At 42.1% G+C, this 14,949-nt stretch overlaps 1 protein-coding gene across 1 annotated transcript in view; it reads left to right on the forward strand.

Annotated features, from left to right (window-relative positions):
* Window positions 1-12,675: 12,675 nt before the first annotated feature.
* The window catches only part of BMAL2 (basic helix-loop-helix ARNT like 2), a gene marked incomplete at its 3' end in the record, with an annotated part of 35,630 nt that continues 33,356 nt past the window's right edge, over window positions 12,676-14,949 (forward strand). Inside the window, exon 1 of the mRNA XM_082009543.1 lies at window positions 12,676-12,918. Coding sequence (XP_081865669.1) covers window positions 12,858-12,918 — 61 coding nt within the window. The 5' untranslated portion in view covers window positions 12,676-12,857. The remainder of the gene's footprint in view (window positions 12,919-14,949) is intronic.

The following is a 14,949-nucleotide window of genomic DNA, read 5'->3' on the forward strand; positions in this document are numbered from 1 at the left end:
GGTGGGTATTGCTTTGCTTCTCAGCCCAGCAGCAGTTCAGGACTGAACTGCACTCCTCAAAGAGTTTGCCATTATCTGCTTGCTGGCAAATTTATCTATATCTCCGCCTCTACTAGCATATTATCTGCAGTACTTCAAATCTATCACAATACAGTAGAGATCTTTGATGTTGGTTTTTGGTTACAAAAGAGATTTACAGCAATGAACAATTCCCCAGTAATTGAACAAGCAATGCTGCTGTCTTCCTCCCCTGAACGCAAGTGAAGGGCACTCTAAAACCTCTGCAGTGCCCATCGGAGTGAATGTTCTGGCATACAGTAGGAAAGACTCTATTAGACTGGCTTTTGCAGCAACATGGAAGTGACTATTTATAAAGCCATTACAGCAATATTTATTGCTGTTAGGCACCATGGCATCAGCTGTTCTGAATTATTTGTATGCTTTAAAAACACACTGAGAAGTTCATCTGCTGCATAAAAGACCATTTACCAGCAAGATTTTTGTGCATCAGTGGCTTACTGATGTGCATGTAGTCTTACCCGATCCAACAGCTACTAGGTTCCTCAAGGGCTTCAATGACGTCTTTCCTCCAATATTTTGTCTCCCTTCAAGCATCTAGTATCTGTTACTTATACTGCATTTCTGCAAAAAAATCTTAGTCTTCAGCTCATCAAAGAGGAGTAGCCAGTGCCTCAGGGCCCATCCAATTTATAGTGTTGTGTGGGAACATGGCTAAGCTAAACTTTTGTCTAAATGCTGGACTTATGTGGGAACAGCTCATTGATCTCCCAGTTTTTCTTCCCAGACCTTACACTAATTAACACCCCTGTACTGCTGTTGGGGCAAGAACCCTCAGAAATTCTCTAATGTTGTTCTTCGCCTTGTCACTATAATGAAGCACAACCTGTAGCCATCCAAAGACTGTCAAAAAATGGTACCTTGCTTAAATCCACCTTTACACTTTCAGACTTTGTGCTGCTAGTGCCCTAGCAGCTTCTGAGCCTTCTCAGGAAAGGAGATCCTTTTTCTAAGGCATTCAATGCATTCTACAAAGACAGAGGAGCTTGGGCAGAAAAATATCCAAGATGCAAACTTAGCCTCAAAGGACACTGCTATTAAAAAGAGAAATTTTATTAGTTTTAGTTTCCAGTCTCATTCATGGGGCATTATGTGCACCAGAAGTGGAATTCCTGTGAACAACACATTTCAAAAGACCACAGTTACCCCATTTGCGTAATATAAAAAGAAGTCTTTGCTTGGACTTGCTAAGACAAGTTTCATGGAAACTGCAAATGCTCAGTAATACTGGTGATTTTTTTTTTTTCCTGTGGGGTTGGGGGGTGGGGGGGAGATAAATACACACTTAAAGCTATCTATTAAACAACTATGTCTGTACATACTCACTGGTTTACAAACTTGGGAAAAAGCTCAACCCTTTTATTTGTAACACTAAAGATAATACTCATTTAAAATTGTGGATGACTAATCGTGTCAGTGCTCACATAGGAGTTATATCCATAGGGAAACAACCTGCAGCCTATTTAGCAAAAACTCCTGTATTGTGGTAGTTGATTTTTTTTTTTTTAAAAAACATAGCATTATTTTAATCAACAAGTCAAGTTAAACAAAATATTAACTACTGCTTTTAGGATGATAAACTTTTTTTTTAAAGGTGAAACTGTGACACTGTAATGGATTAAAGAGAACAGAAGGTTAATCTACACTGGCGTTTAAAAAATGGAAGTTCAACATATCTTTTGTTTTGTAATTTTTGTCTTATCCCTTTGGATGGTTGTGTGTTTTCCTTTGGCAATGTTTGTCACTGTGCCATTTATTTTTCTTATTCTTGGAGTACCAAAGATCCTGAAACGGCTTGATGAGTGCAACCATGTGAAAATTTATTTTCTGGAAGTATGTTTTGTTAACTTTTGTTAAAATGTGGAATTGTGTATGCAAATTGTTATCAGAGGTTTGCTGGGAAGTTAACCTATTCCAGCAGGGAAAACTTGAGTGCATCAATGGAAGTGGTGAGCCTGAATCTGCGTTCTGGATCAGAATACCCTGAAACTGGGGAGGAAGCTTGGATCGGGAAACGCAGCTGAGCTTTTGCACTTTGTTCCATCTCCAGTCAGCGTGAGTGAGTGGCCTTAGGTACAGGACATCAGCAGAGGTAGTTTCATGTGCAAAACGAGTTAAAAAAAAATTGCCAGCATTCAGAAATCAAATATTGTTGATACTGCATTTGCACTGTTAAACTTGCCTTGCTGGAGAGTTATATAAGTGTTATTTTTATAGGTCAATTGTTAAAACACCTGAGCCGTTGGATACAGTATGGAATAATAGCATTTGACAGGGGTGAATTCACCTAAGTGCAAAGGGGCTTGCTGGAAGCTCTCCACACTACTGAGATAAATGGGCATAAGCAGTACCAAGGGTGTTGTGCCGGCTCCTCCTAAAGAGGTGACTTTCCTCCTCTGCAACAGAAAGTAGGGAATACTGCAGTTTAGCCCAGTTATACTCTTATGCTTAGGAAGTGCTCTCACTTTTTCAATAATATGAGCAATTACAAGCATTGTAACATACTGTACCTTGTCCTTTTAATGTTGATATATTACAGCAGATCATTCTTGGAGTCGAAATGGCAACTGCTATATTTTTCCTAGACTGTTTCATTAGTTGTGGCTGGGAAAGTTACATAGAAGCATTATAAAGATTTATATGAGGCTTTTTACAGCATTTGAAAATAAAAGTAGCATTCTTTTTGTAAAGTTGCAGGTTTTATTTTTTCACACCAGCATACTAGATTTGTTTCTCTTCCAGCATGGGACATGTCTAAGGAATTAAGACACTACTTTCTGTATTTTCATCTTTAATTCCACGGACAGTGAAAACCCCAGTGTTGCTATTCTCAATCAGAAAGTAGAGATCGCAAGAATTGCCCAACTTGTACCAACTGCAGTCACAGGAAGCTGCTTCTAAAATGGTTATTGTTCTTCACAAGAGCCTTCCAATCTTCTTCCCTGTAGGCTATAATTTATTCAAGAAAGGCTTCCATGGGCAGTTGTGTCCTTTGATTCACTGTAGAAACAATTTTGTCCTATGGTTCCCAGTTCCTTGCTGAGGTTAGAGCAGTGGCAGCACATGCAGTTGTGAAATAGTCATGTAAAAAATTATTACAGAGTTGAGCAGTTGAAAGCAAAGAGGAGCTAGCAGCTGGTGACTGGCCGGCCTTTGGAGCCCTCCAGTGAATAACAGCCTTCCACTAGAGAATTGCTGTGCTCAGTAAATGATACAATTTTAACAGAATTTTACAAATTCTATTTAATGGGATTACACTTTTCTTCCAGCAACCAGATATTGTATCGCAGAGCTACATATCATAAGGAACTGCAGGCTTAGTTCTTTGCCTCCTTGCATTGCCAAATTCAGTATTCCTCAAAAATCCAGCACTTTAATGGTAAAATATAAAGGCTATGCCTTCAGCATGTGCAGGAATGTTTGGGGATTTTTTAAATCAACCTCTTCTAAATATTAGCATTTATGAAACACACTGCAAGTATCTGTTGTGCATTTTTCATTTCTTTAGTCTTGTATGAAGTGTGCCTTGTACATACAGAAAACAATTATGCTTTGGACAATAAAATGTCTTTCTGGCACTCTTCCTATGGAGAGAGAAGGGAGGCGTATTCAAAACTGTTTGTCTTGCTGTCAGGAGTGATGAGAGTCGTAGTTCCCAGCTCTGGACTAGACAGGGATGAATTTAAGCAGTTCAGTGAATCCAGTGCTTAATGTACTTTGTTAAGGTAATTTTATTTATTGTGCATGTAAATTTTGAATTTCACAGTGGTTCTGAAATGCCTATCCTACAGCTGAATTTCAGAGCTGAAGGCAGGTTTTAGATGTGGGTGCCAGTAGACTGTAACTTGTCAGCCATGCTGGGTTCAGCAGTGCTAGGCTCTGCCACACAGAATGCCATTCGGCCTAAAAGAAGTCGCTGTCTGAAAGACACCAGATACGTTAACTACTGCCACAGTTCAGTGCTGGAGAAGGGTGAGTTAATGTATATATAATATGATGAGCACATTGTCTGTCAATAGTCATGGCACCAGGATTTGTACGTTTCATCGCACGCACAGGAACGCTTCTACAGTCGGTGTGAGGGGAGATGAATCTTTACGCACGCAGCGAGCGTTCATCTCGCGGCCTCCTACTCCTCCCACCACCTCTCTCCAGGTTATGTGATAGCGCGGAGGTTAGTGTTCTCTGGGGAAATGGGGCACATAGCCTTGAACCTTCACACGCTGAGGAGGGAAATTAACCCAGGTTTTCTCATTTCCCAATCAAGTCAGAGCTCTGCTAGGAACAGTTTGTTTCTGATGCCACATCTTGTTTCCGTACCAGCTGCTTTAATCTGTTTCTAGCGAGCCACCATCTGCTGCTGCTTCTCTCTCCTCTAGGAATACGTGCTCTCTGTATGTGCTGTCACCAGGCAGTCCATCTTCCACTCTTAGCAGTTCCTTCCCCTCCAAAGACAAAATCTCTGCCCTTGCTTCTGCATTTCCTGCCCACAAAACTAAATGATGTTGAGAGGGCAGCTCATCAGCAGAGTAAGTGCTGTGACCTTGAAGCTGTGATGTAAAAGAGCAACCACAGCCTCTGCTCCACATCTTGAAAAAAAGAGACGGCAGCTACAGATAGCAAGTGTTACATACACACCAGATGTATGTCACACCTTGTTTCCTTCCAGGGATGTAGGCAGAATCTCCCCCTCTGTGTGGAGATGCGGGCTGGAATATGAAGGTAGTGGAGCGCCGATGGGAAGCAGGTGTCAAGATGTTCCCCCAGGCCACATCTGTGCATGTGCAGCCATCCACAAAAATTTGAGACTAGAACATACATCTCCCTAGTGTTAGGACTTACTCAAAAACTGCAATAGCTCCTCTAGTCTTGGACACTGAATTTCCCTACAAAGTCTACTTCTGACTTCAATATATCTATTTAATAATAGCGAATTATCAGATAAGGACTTCAGTGACCTTTTTTTATCATGACTGAATCACTGGTAAACTAGACACCCATCTCAAGATTTTCAATCCAGCAGCTGCCTTTGAGGTCTTGTCCAGCTCCCACTGACATCAGCAAAAGATCTCTATCTAAAGCCCAAAGAAACCAGTGAACAAGTACAGTCTCAAAAGCAAGCTGTTTGCTGATGCCATGCTCTCTTATGTTCTTTTCAAATGAGACAAAGATTTTACAGTACATGGTGAGGATGCCTTTTGGCTTCAAGTACAATGGTGAGAAACTGGCATGGTACTTCTGCTGTTAAAGAAGAAAATATTACCTGGTTTTTTATAAACAAAATTAAACTAATGCCTCAAGAAAACTTTGCAAAATGTACAATTTACTTAAATTCCTTTTCCTGAAATAGCATAGTACATAATTGGGCCCCAGTATGGATTTTGCATATTCTAGGAAGCAGACATTGGCATGACTTCTTGATTTGCGAAGTTCACGGGCAGCAAGCAATGTGTGATGTGTTCCACCAGCACAGCTCTGCTGAATGATGTTAGACACACTTAAACAGAGAGCCCGCTCCATGCAACCGTTGTTGGGTTTCTCTCTTCAGTTAATTCTGCCTTGACTTAGCAGCACAGACTGCCGGTGGTTTACGTTCCTGTATCTTTGCACTGTTCCTATACCAGATGTTTAATATGAGGTTGTTACCACCTGAACAGACCAGGAATCCATACTGCGGGTGACAAGTCTACTTTAACCAAGGAAAAGACTTTCAGACAGTGATGTAATGTGTTGTTGGGACCTTTGCAGGCAAGATGGATGAGGCAATTGCAGCCTGGAGGTTCACAGATTGGTTGTGTGCAAACCCAAAGGAAAGGTGTTTTGTCCTTGGAGGTATGCGGCCCTCACAGCTGGTTTTGTTCTCTTTTAGCCACAGCAGAAAAGGCACTGGGTGTGATCTCACTGATGCTAGAGAGGTAGGACTTAGCTTGGGGGCTGCCACTTGTGCTCCATGGGCACGTTTCAATTGCTTTTCATTTCACCAGGCCCCCTAAGCAGCTTGCTTTATCCTTGTGCAGAGATTTGTAACAGCAACACTGTTTTTCAGAGACATTAGGCTCTTGTTAGGCATTCAGAAAATACCAGTTTCTGCCAGGAATGAAAAGGCTGTTTAAAAACTGAATATTATTTTGGTTTTCAATCAGAAGTAGCACCATCAAATTGAGAGACTTTCAGGTAAGAGATTTACAAACAAGTGAATTACTTTGTGGGCGCAAACCTCACCAGCCAGGACTCCAAAATAAAGCAGGCACTTTGGAAAATGCTAATCTTTTTTACTTTTAGTTTTGTTAGAAAACCACAGAATAAATTGATCCTTCTACTGGCTCCAATACTGATATTAGAGAGGGAGAGCAAGCAGGGTTTGGAAGCTCTTCTCAAGTTAAACTTCTTTCATCATGCAAGGAATTTGTCCATGATTCACTGATCTTTAAGGCCAGACTATATTACTATCACAATCCAGTCTGATCTACTGCATAACATAATCCACACCAGTTCATGTGCTGTGTTGTGCCAGCGTAGCACAGCCTGTTGCTGGCAAAGCCTGAATTCTTTTGTGCTGTTTTTTTTTTCTTCTTTGAAGGGCTCCTGAACCAATTATAGAGTAGAAATAACTTTAAAGAGTTTATTTTTTATATTGGTTGATTAGAGTATGATTATGCTATTTATATAGTTTTTGAAGCAAAAGGCTCTCCCAACTTGGGGAAGAACTCTTGCTTTAAAATGATAGCAGATTTTGCTAATGCACAGGCACAGAATTTATAGCAAAGTTGACAAATTGCTTGTGGTGCCCTTAAAAGTAATCCAATGACCTCCAAGCACAAACCACAACTAAAAAAGATATTTTTTTTTATTGTATTAATTCTTCTAACTAGCTAGCTTGTCCACATGTACTTTATAAAAAAGTACTTGATTCCGGACACAGGTATTGTTCTTTACTTTCAGCCATGTAATACCCTGGTGTGAAGGGAAACCATAAGCACTTGGGTTCTGGAAGAGAAGTCTGAAAAATCTGTAACTTCAGTTTACTGCTATTGAAGTTTCAGTACAAAAAAAACTTAGATAGCTCCCCCTAAGCACTTGTCTAAAGTATGTTTTTATATGAAGCGACATAAGTCATTCTAATAACACAGTCAACCTCTCAGTGTTCCCTCAGTGGAGGAGGGTGCTTTTTCCAGTCACTCTCAACTTCTGAAACAGGTCTCTTAAGCATGGCATGCATGGAGCTAGCTTGGCCCCAGCAAATAGACAAAGAAATTCGCATCCTCTTCAAGATGGCCTTCAACAAAGCCAAGTGCAGAGTCCTGCACCTGGGTCGGGGCAACCCCCAGTATCAGTACAGGCTGGGGGATGAAGGGAGTGAGAGCAGCCCTGCCGAGAAGGACTTGGGGGTACTGGGGGATTAAAAGCTGGACATGGCCCAGCAACGTGTGCTCATAGTCCAGAAGGCCAACCACATCCTGGGCTGCATCCAAAGCAGCGTGGCCAGCAGGTCGAGGGAGGGGATTCTGCCCCTCTACTCTGCTCTGGTGAGACCCCACCTGGAGTCCTGCGTCCAGCTCTGGAGTCCTCAGCATGGGGAAGACATGGACCAGTAGATGCCCCGTCCTTGGAAACATTCAAGGTCAGGTTGGACAGGGCTCTGAGCAACCTGATCTAGATGAAGATATCCCTTCTCATTGCAGGGGGCTTGGACTAGGTGGCCTTTAAAGGTCCCTTAAAACCCAAAGGTTCTATGAGTCTATGATTCTATGACCTGTTGGAGCAGGTCCGGAGGAGGGCCACAAAAATTATCAGAGGGATGGAACACCTCTCTGATGAGGACAGGCTGAGAGAGTTGGGGTTGTTCAGCCTGGAGAATAGGAGGCTCCAGGGAGACCCTATTGCAGCCTTCCAGTACTTAAAGGGGTCTTAGAAGAAAGATGAGGACAGACCTTTCAACAGGGCCTGTTGCAATAGGACAAGGGGTGATGGTTTTACACTAAAAGAGGGCAGATTTTGATTAGATATAAGGAAGAAATTTTTCACAATGAGGGTGGTGAAACACTGGCACAGGTTGCCCAGAGAGGTGGTAGATGGCCCATCCATGGCAACATTTAAGGTCCGGTTGGACGGGGCTCCAAGCAACCTGATCTAGTGGAAGATGTCCCTGCTCACTGCAGGAGGGTTGGACTAGAAGACCTTTAAAGGTCCCATCCAACCCAAACTATTCTATGATTCTATGGCATCTCAGAGAAATGCTGACTGTATGCTCGTCATATACTGTGTAATAGTTAAGATGCACTATGCTTTAGTCATTAATGTCATTAATCACTTACAGAAAAGGGAAGGGAGTAATAATACAGACACCTTTCTTTAATTGTTCAGTCTCAGGCTATTATTTAACTGCTCTGAGGTTTGATTGTTATTTTTACCCTGTTAGCAAGTTGTTGTATAAGTTGTTTGGAAAAAAGAGGCTATCTGTTGCTTACATAAAGCATTTTGTTCTCTATTTTATAGCTAAAAGCTACTCAAGAGAAAGTGGTCACCTAAAAACAGGGCAAAAATATCAAGTGTGGCCTACTCAAAATCAGTGCCTTACATAAACTGGGATCCTACTCTGTCAAGACTCAAGGTTAACTATATGCTGTAAACACCAGTTACTGGCATATATGAAATGTATGAAATGTTCAATGAAGAGACCAGTCATCACCTTTGAATAAGAAACAAGGATAATAATGATGTTTAAAATCTGTGTTAATGAATTGGCAGTACATTATGTTTGTACAAACTCTCTAAGTGTCAGGAGATGTGACATTGACCACAGATGAGAAATAATACAGAAGAAAACATGACAGGCGTAAATATTGCTAAGGGATTGATCTGATTTTCTGACCCAGACATATCATAAAGTGACAAAAATTTCTGCAGCTATTGAATTACAAGTACTTCTATTGCTGCACTAAAAAATGTTAAATAAAATGTGAATAAGGTACATTAGCTCTGTTACTAGTGAGTCAGTTTAAAAAAACTGAACTATTGCATTTTGAATGTCCTCATTGAATGTTCCCATATGGATAGAGTTTGTATTTAATAGCTGCTAAGCTATTAAGTTTATTAAAACAGTTTTCTGGAATTATTTACATCTTTAACTCATTGAGCTTTAGAATAACAGCAATTTTCAATTTTCTGTGGTTTCTGAATCTCTGAAACATTTTCAGTCCGTGTGGCTGACTCACTCTTCTGAAATCTCCTTCAGTGTCCACTGATGTTGCAAAGCTGAAGGAGGGAGCTCCTAGCTTCAAAACTGGAGCAAAAGAGTATTTTAGTGGGGCCAAACATGACATTTAATCTTCCTATGAACAAATTATTAGAAATATTTTTCACTATCAGTTGTAGTATATGAATAAAACAAATGTGCATTAATGACAATGATTTTCTCAAAGATGGCAACACTGTCTAACTCCTGGTTTTTAGCTCTTCCTGCTGCTTTTTATTTCATTTAGGGCAGAAGTGGTTTGTAATTGGTTTTGTCCAATAGAAATTCTATAAGACCAACTGAACCCAGCATGGTGGAATATATATATATATATATCACTGCAGTAGTAACTGTCAGATTACATATAACTTAAAATTTTGAGATGAAAAGTTGGATTTCCTTGGGGAAAAAAGTACATTATGAAAAAGTGTGCATTGAGACAGTCGTAGTAGCGCAATCGCATTAGTTCAGCAACATCTGCAGCTGGAACCCACGATTCCCTGGCCAGGTAAGCATATGCTGTTAGAGCCATTCACCCACTTGGCCCTTCCGCATGCCTAGTCTAACCCTTGGGCTTAGCTATGGGCAAGATGCTGAGCTGCCAACACCCATACAGACAGGGTGCTTCCAAGTCGAATGTAAAATGTGTTGGGAGCTTCAAAGTATAAATGATGGCACAAATGGAGTTCAGGTCTGCATCCGAGTAATCATTCTCAAGATTATAGTTTGGAGTTTAGGCAAGTAAATTCTGCCTAAATCTCAGAAAGCTACGAATTAAACACATCGTTTTCTGGGTTTTTTTTCCCAGTTCTGTATTGATTAGGCAAGTTACTAATCTTCCACTATGTTACATTAAATTCATAGGTGTTCAAATGGATTTAGCCCACGTCATTTTTTGCGCTTTTACTTTTTCAAGTTCTTAGAATCACAGAATCATTTAGGTTGGAGAAGACCCTTAAGATCATCAAGCCCAGCCATAAAACTAACACTGCCAAGTCCACCACTAAACCATGTCCCTAAGCACCACGTCCACACATCTTTTAAATACCTCCAGGGGTGGTGTCCCAACCACTTCCCTGAGCAGCCTGTTCCAATGCTTGACAACCCTTTTGGCGAAGAAATTTTTCCTAATATCCAATCTAAACCTCCCCTGGTGCAACTTCAGGCCATTTCCTCTCATCCTATCATTTGTTATGTGGGAAAAGAGACCAACGCACACCTCGCTACAACCTCCTTTCAGGTAGTTGTAGAAAGTGTTTTGGCAGACATAGATGTTTATACATAATTAAAACAAAGACAGTACTGAACTGCTGTTTTAGATGGCATGATGGAAGTAGAGAAGCAAAGATTTGATGAGACTTCTGTTTCAAGGTATTAGCTTTCCCAACATAAAATATTAACTTTCCTATACAGAGAAAACAGAGATAGAAACAGCTGGTTTACACATACAACGTTTTTGTCCAGGTCTATCAAGTTACAGTAAGAATCTTTAGTAGGACTTCAAAATTTCCTTAATTTGGAGAGGGGTGGAGGAGCTTTCTAAAAGAGTCAACAGTAAACGGTCTTTTGTAATTTTACAAATAACCATAATCACCTGTATTCTTACCACCAGTGGTGAGATGCTTATAAGCATTACAACAAGAGTTCCTCTGAACTGTTTCTACAGCTGCAGACTCATTGTTCAGTTGCATGTGACTATCCTCTTGAAGAAAACAGCCTTTCAGAAAACTATCTTGCAAGGACTTTATTTCTGCAAGGGCAATTTTATAACACATAGGTTTGGCTTAACCCTTTGCATGCTTGCAACTTCCTTTGACCCGGACAAATAACTAGCATTCACGTACATATACTTCCCCTCAGCATAATGTAGTCAACGATGAAAATACTTATGTAAATAATATTCTTGCTTTTATTAAAATCACATGGATTTTTTTGTGTATTTAGTCACACTTCCTTTTTCACTTTTAGCAAAGGATGTTCTTCTTTTTATCTCAAGAGTAATTTTATCATGCCTCCAGATCTGAAAAAACAATTACTTGTCTGCAGCGCAAAGATGTAACAACTTAGATATTAACCACTAGAACAGATGACAAAAGAATGTAATATACTTTGCAAAATATTACACCTACTTTTCTTAGTTCCAAAGGACCCCCCATTACTAATAACTGACAGATGCTCTCAAAGTCCACTGAATAGTACACCTGCAGAAGTAGCTTCCTTCACACAGGTCACCGATCATGTAGATCCAGCCTTACTGGTGTGTGATACCAGCAGCAATGTACATGTAAGTTCCCTCATATCTGAGTTCAACAGATAGAAGCAGGCACACATGCAGCCCACGAAGATGGCATGGGTAAGGATGTGTGAGTCTATAATAGCCTATTCTGCCACACCTACAACTGGAACTGAGCAAGCACAGGCTACATCAACATTTACAAGCAGAGCAGGACATTAGGAGAGGTCCTGTCAAGTAGAACTGGCACTGCTCAGGTCCCAATGACCACACTGTATATGTTGTAGAGGTTTCATTTCAGACTAGCTCTAGCGGGGTCCACTGGAGTGAATGTCTGTTAACAGCTGGAGCACATTCATCTCTTACAAGTGCATCCTGAAGTCTTCATTCCGTCAAGAGGAATACACTTTGCACACACCAGGACTACTCCAGGATGTGAACCAAAGCAGAATAAGGATGATGGCTAGATTCACTTCAGAAGTGCACTCCTGGTATTAGCAAAAAACGTAGCTACAGCCTCAGCATGTGGTGTAATCCAGGTCTACTAACACAATTTAATATACTGGTAAAGTTAACCCTGGTTTTATGCTACCTTTTACTGATATGTGTCACTGTTCTCTGCCCTGCTCTGACCACACAGTGGATCAGATAGATTACCCAAAGAGGCCTCTCCGAACCAAAAATTATTCCAAGATCCTGACTCTTCCTCAGACAAGGTGTCCTCTGTACAGCACCCTGAAAATGTAACTGGTCTGCACGCCAAGGCAAAGCAATTTTGGGATTTCCCCACACACTGCAATGGTCAGAAGTGGCCCACGCCTACCCTGGCTCTCCAATATGCCGGAAGGGAGCGGGGACACTTCCATCACATAGTCAACACGGCCGGTGTGGCGTGGCCTTTCCGACTGCGGGTCTCAGAGGCCCAGATGGGGGCCGTACAGGCGGCACCAGCCTTCACCCACTCTTCACTTCCAGTCCTCCCGTGGATATTTGGGGATGAGGGAAGGGCGCCGGCCCGAGGGCCCCCACGGCAGGACGGTGCCGGGGCCGCCGCGCCTGACCAGCGACCGTTGGCCACCGCCCGCTCTCCCCTCGCGCGGGGCGCAATCTCGCGAGAAGTGTCGCGCGGGCCGGGGCTGGGCGGGGGGATGGCGGCGCTGCTGGGGCGGCGCCAGGGAAGGGGGAGGCTGGCGGGGCCCCGGTGAGCCCTCCCCCGCGTCGGCGGGACGGGCTCGTTCTCCTCACCTTAGTTTACCTCCTGCATGCCGCCGGTGCCGGGGGCGCTGTGGAGCGGGGCCCGGGCCGCCCGCCATGGCCGAGGCAGGAGCGGCAAGCGCTGAGGGGGCCGAGGAGGAGCGGCGGGCCACCGAAGGTGGGGGCGGGGGAGGAGGGCAGCCGCTCTAACGGCTGTGGGTGGTGCGTTGCACAGTGTGGGGAGCGACCGTGGGCCCGTATGGCGTGGGGTGGGGTGTCTGCCTGCCTCCGTGATGTGGCACGAGCGAGCCCTTGTGTGACCGTTGTGAGGTGCCGGTGGCAGAGGCGCAGGGGTGCCTGTCTGCAGGCTGTGCGCGGCCGTCCGTGGGCTGTAGCCTGTCTGTGAGGGCGCTGCGGTCTCGTCCTGTTCCCAGTATCGCTCTGTGGTGGTGGGGTTTTGTTGTTTGGGTTTGTTTGTTGTTTTTTTTTTTTTTAATTCACGCTGTTGTCTGCACGCACGCTGGCCCAAGGTATGACCTGGACACCGCTAACTCCTATCTTCCATTGAAGTTCAGTGAGGGTACACAGGAGTGGATGCAACGGCGTTACACTGTGCGCTTACAGAGAAATCCCCAGTATAATGTTTGCTCTGTGCTTCTGTTTATTACTGGTATAGGCGTGACACCATACTGATGTGATGTGGACTAAAAATGTCGTTTTTTTAACTTAGGATGTAGTTTACTGTTTCCAATAAACACTTAGCCATTCTATGTGTTCCTAGTACGCTAGTATGATTTTTTTTTTTTTTGGGTAGGTAAACATAATCTAATATTTTCGGTATAGTGATTTTTGGCTTCTGTGTGTGTGCGTGCCTACGCTTGTATGATGACCAAGGTTTGATGTTCCTTGTTCTTAATCATAAGTTTCTGGTACTAAAACAAAGCTAGTTGTAAACCACCAGCAGCTGTTCCGTGCTTTTCCTGCTTTGAAACGAGTATGTTGCTTCCCCTCTCCGAGGGGAAAGAAGTGTTTTGCATGGGGTTTTGAAAATCAGAAGTGAGCAGATCTCTCCTAAGTCGTCATTGCAGTTCTGTTTAGTTAGCACCAATTCTTCTAGGTTTAGTAGTTGTCATTGTTTGCTAAACGTCTGTTGGGTTATGTGCATTTTAATGTATGTGGGGATCCTGGTTGTCTAGAATAGTTGGCATTTTTCTGTCCTCGCTGCTTGGTTCTTTAAATACTGGTATAATTTTTGTAGCAAGTAATCTAGTGTTTGAAAACAAAGTGGGTTTTTTGGTGGGGCTTTTTTTTTTTTTTTAGATTTTCTGCAGTCTCAGTTGTGCTTACAACAAGGATTTATTGTTTCTGTTTCATGCACATGCTGTAAGGAAAGGAAATAATCAAAATAAAGAAAACCTTAAATATGCGGATGCTTGCATTTACAAATAGATTTGGGAAAGCAATGAACCATAGGCTTTCATGATTTATTGTGAAAGAAACCCCCTTCCCTGGTTTCTTTTGTTACCCATGTTTGTACCTATTCTTCTAATGGACTTTGAAGAAACAGGTTTTTTTCTTTTTTTTAAAAAGATAAAAGCATCTTAACTTTTGTGGAATAGGTCCGCACTAAGGTTAGCTGCTTAATAGCTTTTTTCACTTGAGTGTAAACACTATTGTTGGTATACTTGCACATTATAAAAAACAAATTCTAAATTGGGCAGTTCACATCAAGTAAGAATCAAATTCATTGTAAGATGAAATAATTTGGTGGGTGATTGTGGGAAGTGAACCATTCTGAATACTCTGTTGAAAAGTCCCTGTTTGGACTCCAGGGCCAGCTGAAACCGTGGAAGTTTTGCAGCCGACTTGATGGGAATCAGCATTTTACAATAATATGAACCAAAAACTTACAAGAAAACAGCTACCCTCTATTCTTTCAGCAATATATGATTGGAGAGGTTGTTTTTTGTTTGTTTGTTTTTTTTTCAGTAATGAACTATGTTATATGAGACTCTTGATTTCTGTCAGCGACCTGATTTGAGCCTGAAAGTGACTGGGAAAACAGGGTAGCCTTTTAAGAGCTTGTGTAGTATCTTTTCATTAGCTAGTTACAGTCATACTTTTTAATACACTAATAGGTTTGGCCAAGTATTTAGTGTTTGAAATCTGTTAAGTAAATGTGTTATTTAATTGGTAAGTTGTGATTCGT

This window comes from Phaethon aethereus, assembly GCF_964289735.1.
Source record: "Phaethon aethereus genome assembly, chromosome: 1".
Taxonomy (NCBI): Eukaryota; Metazoa; Chordata; class Aves; order Phaethontiformes; family Phaethontidae; genus Phaethon; species Phaethon aethereus.